This window comes from Gymnoscopelus microlampas, assembly GCF_963454915.1.
Source record: "Gymnoscopelus microlampas genome assembly, chromosome: 12".
In the NCBI taxonomy this organism is placed as follows: Eukaryota; Metazoa; Chordata; class Actinopteri; order Myctophiformes; family Myctophidae; genus Gymnoscopelus; species Gymnoscopelus microlampas.
Window position 1 is genome coordinate 50,026,923 of NC_139949.1, and position 16,995 is coordinate 50,043,917.

At 39.4% G+C, this 16,995-nt stretch overlaps 1 protein-coding gene across 1 annotated transcript; it reads right to left on the bottom strand.

The window, feature by feature from the left end:
* Nucleotides 1-1,073: 1,073 nt before the first annotated feature.
* On the bottom strand, nucleotides 1,074-7,096 carry LOC311057414 (uncharacterized protein; the record flags this gene model as incomplete). Its single annotated transcript, XM_084074373.1, has 4 exons — nucleotides 1,074-1,090; nucleotides 5,272-5,649; nucleotides 6,334-6,435; nucleotides 7,084-7,096. The coding sequence occupies 4 exons, from the start codon at nucleotides 7,094-7,096 to the stop codon at nucleotides 1,074-1,076; spliced, it is 510 nt and encodes a 169-aa protein (XP_083930499.1).
* Nucleotides 7,097-16,995: the final 9,899 nt, after the last annotated feature.

The following is a 16,995-nucleotide window of genomic DNA, read 5'->3' on the forward strand; positions in this document are numbered from 1 at the left end:
CTTTAACATAGAACACTGTAATTATAATTCATAACCTTTTACACTTCAAGTTGCCCAGGATCAAAGCATGTTTTTTACTGTCTTAAATATTATGTGGAAAATATAATTAGTATCTTAATGTAATCCTCTCTGACAGAAAATGTAATTAAGGTAAGTACGATAATGTTTTTTTTTTAATTCAGTTCAGTATCACTTCAGTAAGTGATATTTTTGGGATATTTTTTGTTAAAAAAAAAGGTTAAAGTACTATATTCTGATAGTAATCATTGCTACAGAGCGTTTGTTCGGTCACAGGGGTCTCTCCAGCTCTTTAGTAAACAAAATATAGCACATTTTCAGGTAGGTGACAAAATTTAAGCCAATCAGGAGAGAGCACTGAAAAGGCATTTAATGTTTAATAAAGAGCTGGAGAGACATGGGAGACTCCTTTTACTGAGCAAACACTCTATAGCAATGAGTACTATCACAATATAGAGCTATTTAACACTTATTTTAACAAAAGTAAATCACTTACCCTACCTTTAATGTACAAGTTTAATTTTTACAGGAAAACACAGATTCAGATTTATAACCGTAATATTGAAATGCCCCTCTTCTTTCAGGCCAACACAAGTTACACAGTATTCTTTTAGTATAAATAACAAAAAAACTCAAATCAAAGTGTGGTTCCTTAGTTAACGTTCCTGGACGTCCCTCAGTTCTCCAACCGTCACAGGGTCAGGTTTAGCAGCAGGTTAACGTGACGTCACAGGGTCAGGTTTAGCAGCAGCAGGTTAACGTGGTATTTCACTCACTGTCTTCTCAATCTCATCCCACGTTGTCAGAGGAACACAGAGTGAAGCCCTGGTTGCTCAAAGCTCTATCTGGGTTAAATGTCCTCTTCGTCTTCAGGTTGAAAACTACAGACTGTCCCTAAAAACGTCCAACTGGTTCAAGTTAAACTTTCACTAGAAAACGTCTGTTCACTTGTAATGGACGGACTCTAGAGTCTAGAAGACTGTACTTGAAGCTAGCTTAGCATTAGTCCACAAAACAAACATTCGTTGAACTTCGTGTGTAAATTCCTCCTGTTTTCATAACTTTCCACAGACTGTAAATACACATATACAATCTCAGACACAAGTTACACAAAGGTGTGTTCACTGCAAACGTAATTATAACACAAACCTTCTCTATATCATTCACTGTATCGTTCACTCTCTGCTGCTCTGTTGTTGTTGTTGGATAGTGGGTTTCCACCCGGACGATAAAGAAGGACGGACACGGTCCTAGTCCTTCTCTCTGTCTCGTCCGTGTTGAAACACACACTACTCCGAGTTCCCCACAGATTGTCATTTAGTACCATAAATGCTCGTTTTAGATCATAAACAGGAAACATTGTTTTCAACGAAAAAAAACGAAAAAAAAACCCCAATGAATTGTAATGTACCATGAATTTCCCAGTGTATGTAAACAAAATAAAGTACTTTAAATGGTTACTCTTTGTATTTTAAAGTGTCAACAATACATTGTGGATATATATGTTCTTCTGACCACTTTGTCTAGACGCCAGTTGGAGTATTGCTGCCCCCCACTGTTGGTCTCGGGTACTGTCCATTATTTATATACAATATGTGACCTTCCAGGCCTGTAGACATGAGAACATACATCTATAGGAGTGAAACAGTTAATCCAACTTATCAAGTTTAATGATTAATGCTTAATCATTAATTTGATAAATTAACCGATTCATAATTGATTTTGAGCTTGTAGATCAGCTATTTTCAAAAGTCTTGCACAACACGGTTGAACAACATAGTATAAAATAGGCCTGATGCCATTCATCAATTAGTTGGTATACGAACAATAAAAAAACAGCTTCTCGATTATTAGATTCGATGATAAGTAATCTATAGATTAATTGATAGGAAAATCATAGTTGCATCTCTATATCCATCACTGCGCATTGATGCTGCTCAGAGAAATGCAGGAACATACACCACCAACATGTACCATGTTACAGGATTAACCACTTATTAAACATGTGTTAACCATACAATTGTCAAACTGTGCAAATATATCAATATCTCTACGATAAATTCAGACTGTGACAGAACCTATTTCGGAGCTGAATTATTCTTTATATGAAGTGATTGCATGGAGAAGAGAATGAATGTATGTTCCAGACAGTTATGAGTTTGGTTATTGCATCAGAATGTTCTGGGAAACAGGAAAACAGTTCTGTAAGATAGATCGATTGTAAAGGATGAATTGCACTGGGTCGGGCTGACCTAAATGGGGTAACTAATCATGAGATATCATATTATTGTGACAAGTTGTAGGGCGACAAGGTATACTTCTAGAGACATACTGTAGGCTATAGTTGTTCCTTTCTGTTTATTTTGTTTACTTCTATTTTACTTTCTTCTATACTTTCTTCTCCTTATCAACTCTTTCTGTAACTGCAGATGTTGAGATCTTGTACTGTATACAAATGTTTCAGATTCTGATTAGACTCATAGCATAATAACTTAACATCTTGCACGTGTTTGTGTATTTATGTGTGTGTACTGCTTTTCACAGCATTTGATTGCCATCTCATCACACTTTAATGATGTAATACAACTTAATAGTAATCTAGCCATTCCAATGTGATGCGAGTGCGGACTAGCCAACACCAACTCGGGACTCCTGAATCGCTTCCTTCCACACCCTCCTGTCTAACATCACGGTCTTGAGCTCTGAAGTGTTGTCAGCTCAGCTGTCGCGCCGCAGTGTATCTATGTAGGCGGTGCGCCTCTTTCCTTTCCTGGCTCTGCACTGGGTTGGCTCCCACAGTGTCATTCCAATAAGTGTAATAATTAGTCATAATTCATTAAAAAAAATAGCAAAATGTTCACTCATTTAACTGATATTTAATAAGAAAAACATTGAAATGGTGCTTCATGGGAAAAGTAATGAAACACAGCAACATTATATCAAATATACATACTCTACTATAGTTGTACCATTTAAAAATGTATATTATATGGTTTACATGGTCATTTATAGTATAACGTAAAAACACCAAAACAATTAGCAATATGACCACAGTAATGGCATCCTCTAGCTTAACATAAATCAACAAAAATGGTTACTGCCAAATTAAAACAAACAAAGAGTTGAGTAATGTCTCCAAAGGACAAATCCTAATGAAGACCTCTGTTTACAGGAGCGATATAATTTGGATATCCACAATGTTTTCTTGTCTATCCAATTCTCTGCCAACATACAGTAGGCCGTTTAATTTGATCCTCCCCGTAAACTGATTTATAGTGGACAGATTTTATTCCTTGGTGTGAATTCACTGGTCTCTTTTCAGAGCACTTAATTGACTGAAAAAGAGTAGTCTTTTGAAAAAACAGTGTGGACACGCTGGTATGTCTTCAGGTGACCTGACTGAATGAAACTATTGTTTCACTGTTTAGAGTGGAATGTTTTTTCTCCAGTGTGGATATGCTGAAATATCTTCAGGTTATTTGAATCAGTGAAACTCTTGTCCCATGTTTACAGTGGATTTAATTGAATCACTACACAGGACCTCAATGGCAACACGCCCTGGGCTTATTGGGTTATACTTTTAGCATTCTTTTGTATGCAAGTGTAAGTCTGTGCCTCCGTGCCTGTTTTTCAAACTGTTTATAAAGTATTCAATCAAAGTATTCGATCAATCAATTATAAAGTACTCAATCAAGTAAGGTTTTTCATGGTGTGGACATGCTTGTGTCTATTCACAATGTGTAGAGTGGTAAAACTTTTATCTGGTGTGGGTACGCTGGTGTGTCTTCAGGGAACTTGACTGACTGAAATTCTTGTCACAATATTTACAGTGGAACGTTTTTTCTCCAGTGTGGATACGCTGGTGTCTCTTCAGGTTATATGACTTTCCAAAACTCTTGTCACAAAGTTCACAGTGGAAAGGTTTTTCTCCATTGTGGATACACTGGTGACTGTTCAAAGTAGATGCACAAGTGAAACTCTTGTCGCATTGTTTACACTGGAAAGGCTTTTCTCCAGTGTGGATACGCTGGTGTCTCTTGAAGGAACTTGACTCACTGAACCTCTCGTCACAATGTTTACACTGCAAAGGTTTTTCTCCAGTGTGGATACGATGGTGTCTCTTGAAGGAACTTGACTCACTGAACCTCTTGTCACAATGTTTACACTGCAAAAGCTTTTCTCCAGTTTGGATATGCTGGTGTCTCTTCAGTGAACCCGGATGACTGAAACTCTTGTCAGAGTGTTCACAGGAGTAAAGTTTTTCTCCAGCGTGTACATGCTGGTGTGTCTTCAGGGAACTTGCCTGACTGAAACTCTTGTCAAAATGTTTACAGTGGAAAGGTTTTTCTCCATTGTGGATACACTGGTGACTGTTCAGAGTAGCTGCCCAAGTGAAACTCTTGTCGCATTGTTTACACTGGAAAGGTTTTTCTCCAGTGTGGATACGCTGGTGTCTCTTGAAGGCACTTGACTCACTAAACCTCTTGTCACAATGTTTACACTGGAAAGGCTTTTTTCCATTGTGGATACGCTGATGGTTTTTCAGGGCAGATGACATACCGAAACTCTTGTCACAATGTTTACAGTGGAAATGTTTTTCTCCATTGTGGATGTACTGGTGATTGTTCAGAGTAGCTGCCCAAGTGAAACTCTTGTCGCATTGTTTACACTGGAAAGGTTTTTCTCCAGTGTGGATACGCTGGTGTCTCTTCAGGTTACATGACTGTCCAAAACTCTTGTCACAATGTTTACACTGGAAAGGCTTTTCTGCAGTGTGGATACGCTGGTGTCTCTTGAAGGCACTTAAATCACTGAACCTCTTGTCACAATGTTTACACTGGAAAGGCTTTTCTCCAGTGTGGATACGCTGGTGTGTATTCAGGTAAGATGACAGGGTGCAGTACGTTAGTCCGACAGCGCATTCCTCCGACAGCGCAGCGCTCCGACGTTTCCAATACTAAACCCGAACCAAACCCGCACCCTAACCCTAACCGCACGCGGATGCCACATAGTCGGAGAAAAGGTCTGTCGGATTAACGCATGCCTCCCAAGATGACATACCGAAACTCTTGTCACAATGTTTACACTGGAAAGGTTTTTCTCCAGTGTGGATACGCTGGTGTATTTTCAGGTCATATGACATTCCGAAACTCTTGTCACAATGTTTACAGTGGAAAGGTTTTTCTCCAGTGTGGACACGCTGGTGTCTTTTCATAGAAGCTGACCTAGTGAAACTCTTGTCACAATGTTTACAGTGGAAAGGTTTGTCTTTAGTATCAATACGCTGGAGTGTCTTCAGGGGACCTGACTCACTGAAATTCTTGTCACAACGTTTATCATCATTGTCTTCACTGGTCTCCTCCCAATCATCACTGTCTTCAGTGACTTCAGTGTCAGATTCAAGTTCAACTTCAACTTCAGAATAGTTTGAAGCGATGTCTTTATCATTATCATCTTCACTTTTCACTGCTAGTAATGTTAACATTGACCCATCAGGCTCCTCTGGTCTTTGAAGTAGCTCCTCATCTTCCTCTTTAATGTGTGGAGGCTCTGGTTCCTCCTGGAGCAGACTGGGGCTCCTCTCCTGTTCAGGAGAAACCTCCTCTTTACACACAACCATGTGCAGGATGTCTAGGAATAGAAAAATAACATGATAGTAAATACTGGATTTCTAAAATGTAAATCTATTCTGCCTTTGTCCATGTTCCATGTAGAAAATGAGCTTTCACCTACTTAGATCAATTCGCCAAAACAGTTACTAACTGCAGGTTATTACAGGTGTTTCTGGAAACTAACTTTTCTGAAAAGTCACGCTTCAAATTTTAGTTTTAATACATATCTTGAGTAGTAATTCCAATGTCTATGTTTAGTTACTTATTTATTTTGAGTCATGAAACAATGTTAAAACACAACACACATGTGGGCTTTGATTTGGGAGTAAAGCCATCTACAATAGGGTTTGTCTGTATGCAGGGAGTCCACCAGACACATTTAGCCTTGGCACATCTGAAAATAGTTGAAGATATACTTGTTGGAATGTTTAAATCACGAAAACCCTCTATACATAGTACACTAACCTTCTATACATAGTGAACTCATACTTAGTTGAATGGGGTATAGTTTGCTATATACCCTCAAAACCAAATCCTTTTACCTAAAATAGCTGATGTACAAGCTAGAGTTCTTGTAGATCAGTTAATTTCAGCGAATGTTCCCCCCAGAATAGGAATGCCCATTGAAGATCTGTGTTATTATTGTAACAGCTCTACAACAGATCAGAAAATATTGAAGAAAGAATGAGCACAAGAAACTTACTGAGGTGTGGATGGTCTTCAGGTTCCTCCTGTTTAATAGAAATGTCCCTGACTGAGTCTGGAGAGTTCATCTTCACCTGCAGTCTGGACTCCACACACTGGTCTGAAATGAAGGAATTGAAAGAGGACATTAAATACTCAGTAATGACACAGTGGACATGTCTCCAGTTATTATAGTCAAACATCATATGAACGTTGGGTGCTAGGATAATGGTTTATACAGTTTATATACAGTATTGTAGAAGACATCACACTTAACTTAAGATTACACAAGGGACATGTATCAAAAGAGTGATTCCAACGATGCAAATAAAGCCACAACTTATGTTCAAAAGTAGGGATGGGGAATTATATTTGATCACATGGGGGCCATTGCTGAATGGTTAGTGAGCCCGCCTAGGGAGCCAGAGGCCCTGGTTGCCCCAGGATCGATTCCAGGCCAGGTCAGCATATGTGTCGATGAAATTAAATTTGTCCCTGAGCAAGACTCTTAACCCCTAATTGCTCACAGGTTCTCATTGGAAACAAGACCGCAAGGACTTTCATGAACGACCTGTTAAAAGGAATTATCCTTACATAAGCAGCCTTTATTTGACCTCGATGAAGGCATTGATAAAAGTTGAGCTGCTCAATTATTCACATTCTATTGTCAATTACAATGTTGGCTTCCAACAATTATGAAAACAAGATAAAACAATGATTGTGCCGCAATCCATTTCGCAGGGAAACCATTTTCACTGCCATGCATTACCTGGATGGGTCATTCTAGGCCTGACACACTACAGCATCAGTGTTGCCATGTCTACTAATATTATGAGCGACTTTGGGCCTGTTTTTCTGTAAAGTCGCTTCCAAATATTGGTAGTTGGGTTTTTAAGTTCAGGTGTGCTTCCAAATGTTGTTTAAACCAGAGGTTCTCAAACGTCATATGTCAAACAACGAGCCCCCCCCCCCCTCTAAAAACATTGTGTGCATGGACAAACTTACCGTTTCTAAAATAAATAAAATATTTAATCCTTTTAAAATGTTTCCAAAAATACAAAAAAAAAACATTTCTTTTCAAGATCCTTTTGAAAATAGCAGATCTGCAAGTTCACAACGCCGCATCCCGACACGTTGTGAGCAATTATTCTATTTACTCCACTGCGCCCTCTACAGATCTGGTCAATATAAATTACCATTGGCCAGATCTGTAGAGGGCGCAGTGGAGTAAATAAAATAATTTCCCTCTGGCGGACATATTTTATTTTCTGCCCAAAAAAGTGTATTATACAGAGAAGGTGGGGTCCTGAGAGGCTTCCCACCGTGGAGAATAGACTTTCAACAACACAAAACAGCATTTGTTTTGATGAGTAGTGTGGTATCTTAAATAGTTCTAGAAATACGTGAGATGAACACACAAAAGGACTTACAGGGACAGATTTGAACCACACAAAGAAAGAACAGACCTAGAGACACTCAGGATGCCACTAACAGAAATCTCTGATTAATGAAGAGGTTAATGAGGAACAGTCATTTAAACAGCACATGGTCTTTGTACTTACATACATGCATCCATACATAATATCATATACCATTATACACTAATATACCAGGCAGTACCCATATTGTAATGAACTCACATTACAATATAACCATGCACATTACTATTGAAGGCCTAATAGACATAGTCCATTGATTACTGCGGTCAACTTTAAAACTGATACTAGCTGGTCAGGGAGACATTCCAGATTGGTTACACGAACCTTAAAGCCTTTCATAGGAGATAAAAGGCACATTCTTTAGGAAACCCAGATGTCCAGTTTACTGATGATTATCAGAGGTCATCTGACCTTATAGCTGACCACTAGTGTGTGGGGCATTGTTTGTCTTAAAGCATACTGCATGGTTGGGTCCCTGTACACATGCACAGGGAGCACACACTCACGCACACATGGACTAACCTACAAAACTACTTTAGCACACAAACATTTACACAGTCTCAGTACTTGTACACGCACGCACGCGCACACACACACACACACACACACACACACACACACACACACACACACACACACACACACACACACACACACACACACACACACACACACACACACACACACACACATTTAGATTATACATCTGGATCTCAACACACGCACCTTGTGCACAAGCCTAGAAGACAGCGTGCATGTACACACACACTGAGTATAAATATCCACTCTGAGTTCACGTCTGTCTCTTGTTCCTGCCAAGCTGCCATATACCAATAATTGTCTTCTCTCCTTAAATAAAGTAACTAAAGGAAAAGAAATGCCTGGACTCTCTCATTCATCTCAATAGACCCCTTAACAGACGACGTCATACTGGCTGCGTGCAGCCAGTATGCGCGCAACGAAACTCATTATATCAGGTCTCGTTAGGACGCGTCTCACTAGCCAACACACACAAGAGGGGGTTGGGGTGTGCTGAAACCAGTGCACCCCGAAACAGGTTGGGAATTGATTGCGTGAAACAATCACCTGTGCGTCCAGGCTCAATGTTAGTAAACAAATAATTGGTCTATAGAGCCAAATAGGCCCACAGATGAATGCACTTTACCACACTAGAGAAATAGTTGTTTATTTTGACTAAAGTTGGAGACCTCGCACAGTAATAGAATGTTCAGTCCATGGTAACACCTCTCCTAAGACCAGAGCTAAATGACAAGCAGCTCTTTACTTAAGTACAAATCCTGCTCATTTACAAGCTATGTTTGCACCTCATTGCTTATAATGGAGATTAACCATCACTCTGTAACGCTATAAAACATTGATTTAACTAGAGTTACTTTAATTATAGTGACATCAACAACACGCATCATAATACTGTATATAAATGTACTGCTGTTTTTAGTACTGGTTATTATGTGTTTATGATCACATTAATTATAATCTAGCAAGTAAACAATTACATTTATATTCCATATTGAGTCAATAAATACAAAGTAAAGCCAACATAATGAGTTGATCTTTACCTGCTGTGTTTCAGTGGTTGAGCTGCTAACAAACGTCCTCCTGCTGCTTAACGACGACACTGTTTAGAAACGACACGTTTACTTTTCTTTGTATTTTACTTTTATATAAATCTATGGTATTTTAAAGTGTCAACAACAGTCAGTCAAGTAACACACCATGTTGTTTTCACTACTGCATTGTGGGTATGTTCTTCTTCTGACGAACACTTTGTCTAGACGCCAGTTGGTATATTGATGCCCCCTACTGTTGGTCTCGGGTACTGTCCATTGTTTATATACAGTAACAGTACTATGTGACCTTCCTGACCTGTAGAGCAGGTTCTCAGGACCCCCAGGGTCCCTAAAGGTATTGTTTTTGTCCAGATGACAGTAAAGTGACAATTAAAGGACTTTTAAGAACTGAAAGGTTTTAACCGGTTACAAAAAATAACAACGATAATCAATTAAAAAATAAACATGTATGAATAATCAACCCCTACCCTAGGCATGTTATTATATGCGAAAATCGTACAAAAAAATCTAATAACTAAAATATTGTAAAAGAATGCATCACGATGTGATGAGTTGAGCTTGTAGATCAGCTACTTTCCAAGTCTGATCACGTCTCATAGAAATACAAAATCCAACATAAACCATGTAGCCAGTGGAGTAAAGTTACTAAATTACTGTACTTAAGTAACATTTTGAGGTATTTTTACTTTACTGGAGTATTTCCAATTTTCAGTACTTTTACTTCTACTCCACTACATCTCAAAGGCAAATATTGTACTTTTACTCCACTACAATTATTTGAAAACTTTAGTTACTAGTTAGTTTGCAATTATCAATTATTATATTATAAAACATACATTAACCACTTTAGCCCTATTTTATAAATAGGCTATTTTCAAACATTTTAGTACTTTTACTTTTGGTACTTTAAGTACATTTTGATACCAATACTTTTGTACTTTTACTCAAGTACATTTTCAATTCCGGACTTTTACTTGTAACGGAGTATTTCTATATTGCAGTATTGATACTTTTACTTAAGTAAAATATCTGAGTACTTTTTCCATCACTGCATGTAGTAACATAATATGTTAACCATACAGTTTTCAAACTATGTAAATAACATCAATATTGCATATTCAAACGAACACAGTAAAAATATCGCAAGTTATTTTGTAGCAGAGATATTCTTTATATTAAGTCAATGCACAGAGAAGAGAACCCTATATTAAATCATAACATCAAAACTGCAAAATGATAGAAAAAACAGTTCTACCATGTAATTGAATAACGAATTTGCAACAAACACCTCTCTTTACAAAATGAAATGATTGAATTGCTTGTTTCAGCCCTTTTTCTTTTCATATGACTTTTCAGAGAATCATAGATACAACATAGGATCATTGCTTATTCAGATTATCTCAGTAGCTTATATTTCAAGCTATTTGTTTTACTCAGAGATGTGAAGAATCATGTCAGTTCAGTAGAGAAAACCAGCTTCGACTGTCAGAGTGGGTAATTCATGCATTCATTTCTTCAAGGCTCAATTACACACACATTCCGGTATTTACAGTAAATAAAGTAAATGAATATAATGGCATGCTCTAGATAAATCCTACAAAATAATTCAGGAAACCTCTGTGGACCGGGTTTATCTTTCCTGTCCGGTTCTCCTCAATGGCTGGAGCAATTGATCTTAATTTGCACACGGCCATTGACTATTAGCATATGCACCAAATGAAAGCCCCCGTTTTTAACTTTCCCAAAATGTAAGCTGTTTATTAGCGCTTTTATGTCAACACCGGAGATTCAGAGTTTGGGCTATGGGAGCTATCGTTGCCATGCTTACAGCCGTCGCCATGGTCATAGCGCCCCCAATGATCAAACTGCAAACTGCTTACGGGCACTGTTACACAGAGAACCCTGCAAACTTATAAAGGACGTGTCCAAACACACTGCGTTTCATGAGAGGGAGGGCGCTTTGGATATCATCTTCATCATGACACAAGCATGCAGATTTACACACACAATGTTCTAATCCAGGTGCGACGAGTCCGTACCCGGGTGTGTGTGTTCGCTGTGGGTTCACGATGGGGAGCGTGTGTGTGTGTTGGAACTTTTTCTGAGCGGGTGTGTTCGCTGTGGGTCCACAACGCGGCAAAGGGACCCGTGCTTGTGGGTGTTGGAATTGTTGCAGGTGCCAAGTACAAATTTAAGTCACTTTCCATCCCTGATATAGGCCTACTGTCTGTGCACAGCGCATAACCCAAACTGCTCATACTTTGGGTGCTCATATCACCGGACGGGTATGGACTAGTAAACATAATTATTCTACTATTCGTAACTATATTACAAAAGGGTTAACAAGCGGTTAAAACAAAGAAGAAAAAACATAATAGCTGTGGTAAGTCTCAAAAAATGAATCCTAATGGAGGCCTCTGTTCACAGGAACAGTATTTATATCCATAATATTTTGCTTGACAAATACCAAACTACCAACATGAGCCGTTTAAATTGATCCTCACATGAGCCAACTTAAAGTGGAAAGATTGTTTTCCCGTTGGTGTGAACAGGCTGGAGTCTATTCAGCTGACTATTCAGCTGACTGACTAAAACTTTTATTACACCGTTTACAGTGGAAATAATTTCTCCAGTGTGGACACGCTGGTGTGTCCTCAGATTAGATGACTTTCTGAAACTCTTGTCACGATGGAAAGTTTTTCTCCAGTGCGGATATCCTGGTGTGTCTTCAGGCTACTTATACCCATGTCAAAATGTTTACATCGGATAGGTTTCTCTCAAGTGTGGATGTGCTGGTGTCTCTTCAGTGAACCCGGATGACTGAACCTCTTGTCACAGTGTTCACAGGAGTAAAATTTTTCTCCAGCGTGTACATGCTGGTGTCTCTTCAGGGAACCTGACTGACTGAAACTCTTGTCACAATGTTTACAGTGGAAAGGTTTTTCTCCAGTGTGGACAAGCTGGTGTTTCTTCAGATGACCTGAATTATTGAACCTCTTGTCACAATGTTTACACTGGAAAGGTTTTTCTCCGGTGTGGATACGCTGGTGTTTCTTCAGGTTACATGACTGTCCGAAACTCTTGTCACAATGTTGACACTGGAAAGGCTTTTCTGCAGTGTGGATACGCTGGTGTCTATTGAAGGAACTTGACTCACTGAACCTCTTGTCACAATGTTTACACTGGAAAGGCTTTTCTCCAGTGTGGATACGCTGATGTTTTTTCAGGTCAGATGACATACAGAAACTCTTGTCACAAAGTTCACAGTGGAAAGCTTTTTCTCCATTGTGGATATACTGGTGACTGTTCAGAGCAGATGCCCAAGTGAAACTCTTGTCGCATTGTTTACACTGGAAAGGTTTTTCTCCAGTGTGGATACGCTGGTGTCTCTTGAAGGCACTTGACTCACTGAACCTCTTGTCACAATGTTTACACTGGAAAGGCTTTTCTCCAGTGTGGATACGCTGGTGTTTTTTCAGGTCAGATGACATACAGAAACTCTTGTCACAAAGTTCACAGTGGAAAGGTTTTTCTCCATTGTGGATATACTGGTGACTGTTCAGAGCAGATGCCCAAGTGAAACTCTTGTCGCATTGTTTACACTGGAAAGGTTTTTCTCCAGTGTGGATACGCTGGTGTCTCTTGAAGGCACTTGACTCACTGAACCTCTTGTCACAATGTTTACACTGGAAAGGCTTTTCTCCAGTGTGGATACACTGGTGTTTTTTCAGGACAGATGACGTACCGAAACTCTTGTCACAATGTTTACAGTGGAAAGGTTTTTCTCCAGTGTGGATACGCTGGTGTTTCTTCAGGTTACATGACAGTCCAAAACTCTTGTCACAATGTTTACACTGGAAAGGCTTTTCTGCAGTGTGGATATGCTGGTGTCTCTTAAAGGAACTTGACTCACTGAACCTCTTGTCACAATGTTTACACTGCAAAGGCTTTTCTCCAGTGTGGATACGCTGGTGTTTTCTCAGGTCAGATGACATAGAGAAACTCTTGTCGCATTGCTTACACTGGAAAGATTTTTCTCCAGTGTGGATACGCTGGTGACTCTTCAGGTCACTTGACCAACTGAAACTCTTGTCACAATGTTTACACTGGAAAGGTTTTTCTCCAGTGTGGACACGCTGGTGTCTCTTGAAGGAACTTGACTCACTGAACCTCTTGTCACAATGTTTACACTGGAAAGGCTTTTCTCCAGTGTGGATACGCTGGTGTTTCTTCAGGTCAGAAGACATACCGAAACTCTTGTCACAATGTTTACACTGGAAAGGTTTTTCTCCAGTGTGGATACGCTGGTGTTTCTTCAGGTTACACGACTGTCCAAAACTCTTGTCACAATGTTTACACTGGAAAGGTTTTTCTCCAGTGTGGATACGCTGGTGACTCTTCAGGTCACTTGACCAACTGAAACTCTTGTCACAATGTTTACAGTGGAATGGCTTTTCCCCATTGTGGACACGCTGGTGTCTTTTCAGAGAAGCTGATCTAGTGAAACTCTTGTCACAATGTTTACAGTGGAAAGGTTTGTTTTTAGTGTCGATACGCTGGAGTGTCTTCAGGGGACCTGACTCACTGAAATTCTTGTCACAACGTTTATCATCATTGTCTTCAGTGGTCTCCTCCCAATCATCACTGTCTTCAGTGACTTCAGTGTCAGATTCAAGTTCAACTTCAACTTCAGAATAGTGTGAAGCGATGTCTTTATCATCATCATCTTCACTTTTCACTGCTAGTAATGTTAACATTGACCGATCAGCCTCCTCTGGTCTTTGAAGTAGCTCCTCATCTTCCTCTTTAATGTGTGGAGGCTCTGGTTCCTCCTGGGGCAGACTGGGGCTCCTCTCCTGTTCAGGATAACCCTCCTCTTTACACACAACCATGTGCAGGATGTCTAGGAGCAGAACATGATAGTAAATACTGGATTTCTGAAGTGTAAATCTATTCTGCCTTTGTGCATGTTCCATGTAGAAAATGAGCTTTCACCTACTTAGATCGATTTGCCAAAACAGTTACTAACTGCAGGTTATTACAGGCGTTTCTGGAAACTGAAAAGTCACGCTTCAAATTTTAGCAAAATACATATCTTGAGTAGTAATTCCAATTTCTATGTTTAGTTACTTATTTATTTTGAGTGATGAAACAATGTTAAAACACGACACACATGTGGGCTTTGATTTGGGAGTAAAGCCGTCTACAATAGAGTTTGTCTGTATGCAGGGAGTCCACCAGACGCATTTAGCCTTGGTGCATCTGAAAATAGTTGAAGATATACTTGTTGGAATGTTTAAATCACGAAAACCCTCTATATCTATTTTTGATAATTGCAAACTAACTAGTAACTAACTATATCTACCTATCTAGTACACTAACCTTCTATACATAGTGAACTAATACTTAGTTGAATGGGGTACAGTTTGCTATGTACTGTACCCTCTACACCAAATCATTTTACCTAAAATAGCTGATCTACAAGCTAGAGATCTTGTAGATCAGTTAATTTCAGTGAATGTTCCCCCCAGAATAGGAATGCCCATTGAAGATCTGTGTTATTATTGTAACAGCTCTACAACAGATCAGAAAATATTGAAGAAAGAGAGAGCACAAGGAAACTTACTGAGGAGTTGGTGGTCTTCAGGTTCCTCCTGTTTAATAGAAATGTCCCTGGCTGAGTCTGGAGAGTTCATCTTCACCTGCAGTCTGGACTCCACACACTGGTCTGAAATTAAGGAATTTAAAAGGACTTTAATGACTCAGTAATGACACAGTGGTCAACATGTCTCCAGTTATTAAAGTCAAACATCATATGAACGTTTGTTTGATTGATTGATTGATTGATTGGTTGATGTACTTTATTTAGTAAGACATGAGAACAACAGTACATGGAAGTACAAATTCACAATACGAGGTCTACTAAACTGGAAGACTCATAAAAGCACTGAGCTTGTTTCAAATGAGTTCCCCACGCACACAAATCATGGTGACATATAAGAGACAGACAGTTATACACAACTACTATAGAATGTCATACAATCAGTTTACAGGTTACTGGTATAAAGAGTGAGAAATATGTACAAAAGAAGAAGGAGAGGGGGGGGGGGTAGGTTAGGTTAGGACTTAGACAGGGGCCATTTCCAATTGCAGCCTCCTGAAGGTGTATCTTTAGGGCAGTTTTGAAGGAGAGTAGGGTTTTACACTCCTTTACTCCTTTTGGTAGGGCGTTCCACATTTTTGATGAATAGCATGAGAACGAGTTACTTCCCTTTGTTGAGCCAAAAAAGGGTTGGACAAGGTTTGTGGAGCTGCCTCTGGTATTGTGATCATGGACATCATTAACATTTTGGAAGTATTTTGACAAATACAGGGGGATCCCAATGTTGTGGTATATCTTGAAGACCAGGCCCATAGCAAGTTGCTGTACTCTGTCCTCAACCCTAAGCCATCCAATCCTATCAAAATGATCAGGGGTTAGATGGGTTTTGTAATTGAGGCCAAGAAGTAGCCTTACAAGTTTGTTTTGGGATGTTTGGAGCCTTGTTTTTAAGGCCTTGGAGGTGTTGTGATACCACAAAGAACATGCATAATCGTAATGACCTTGTATGAGGGCCACTGCAAGAGTCTTCAGGGTATTCTTACTGACTTTACGATCAATACTCCGCAAATAGCGTGTTTTTTTGTGGACCGTTTTGATCGTTTTTTCAGCATTTTTGTCACCAGAGAGGTCAGCCTCCAAGATAGAGCCCAGGTAGGTAATTTTTTTTTTTCTTTTGATGATATCATCACCCGCTTTGATCGTGAAGCTCTCTGCCTTTCTGAGGTTAGGAGTGGACCCAAAGAGGATGCATTCCGTTTTGCCCAGGTGTAATGAGAGCTTGTTGTCGGAGAGCCAGATGCAGATCTTGTTGAGTTCAGAGCTGAGAGTTTTCTCAACCTGCAGCCTGTCCCTGTCCGAGACTAGCAGGGCCGAGTCATCTGCGAACAGGAACAGGTTGCAGTCGCAGGCTGAAGACATGTCATTCACATATATCAGGAACAGTAAGGGTCCTAGTATACTTCCTTGGGGTGCAAAGATAATGGTATATACAATTTATATACAGTATTGTAGAATGTAGAAGACGTCACGCTTAACTAAAGATTACACAAGGGAAATGTATTAAAAGATGGATTCCAACGATGCAAATAATGGTTTAAAGTGAATACGGTGAAAGTAGCCAATAAGTGCAGTTCAAACTCTGAGCTGCCTGTGACCCAAAATACTTTCCCAAGCAACAATTTAATTATGTTCACAAGTAGTCCATGAGCCAGAGCCCCAAAATTGAGCCATGATTATCAAATGGATGGGCAAATCTAGGTTTGACTAGGTTTTTGGCTAACTGTACTTCTCTAGTTCACAGTTTGGCATGATAACTATTGCAGACTAGTAGCTTAGTGGTAGTCATCATGCGTTGAATATGTGGAACCCTATATTGTCACATGCAAATTGTTACAGCAAATATATGATCAACTTTCAGAATAACTGCAAACAAATTAAAAGTTTAGGCTATCAATATCATACAAAAGTAGAGTGACCTCACCGCTCTGATGGATAAGAGATAAATAATCATTTTGCAAACCACGTCCATGTTCTGTTCGTTTGTCAAC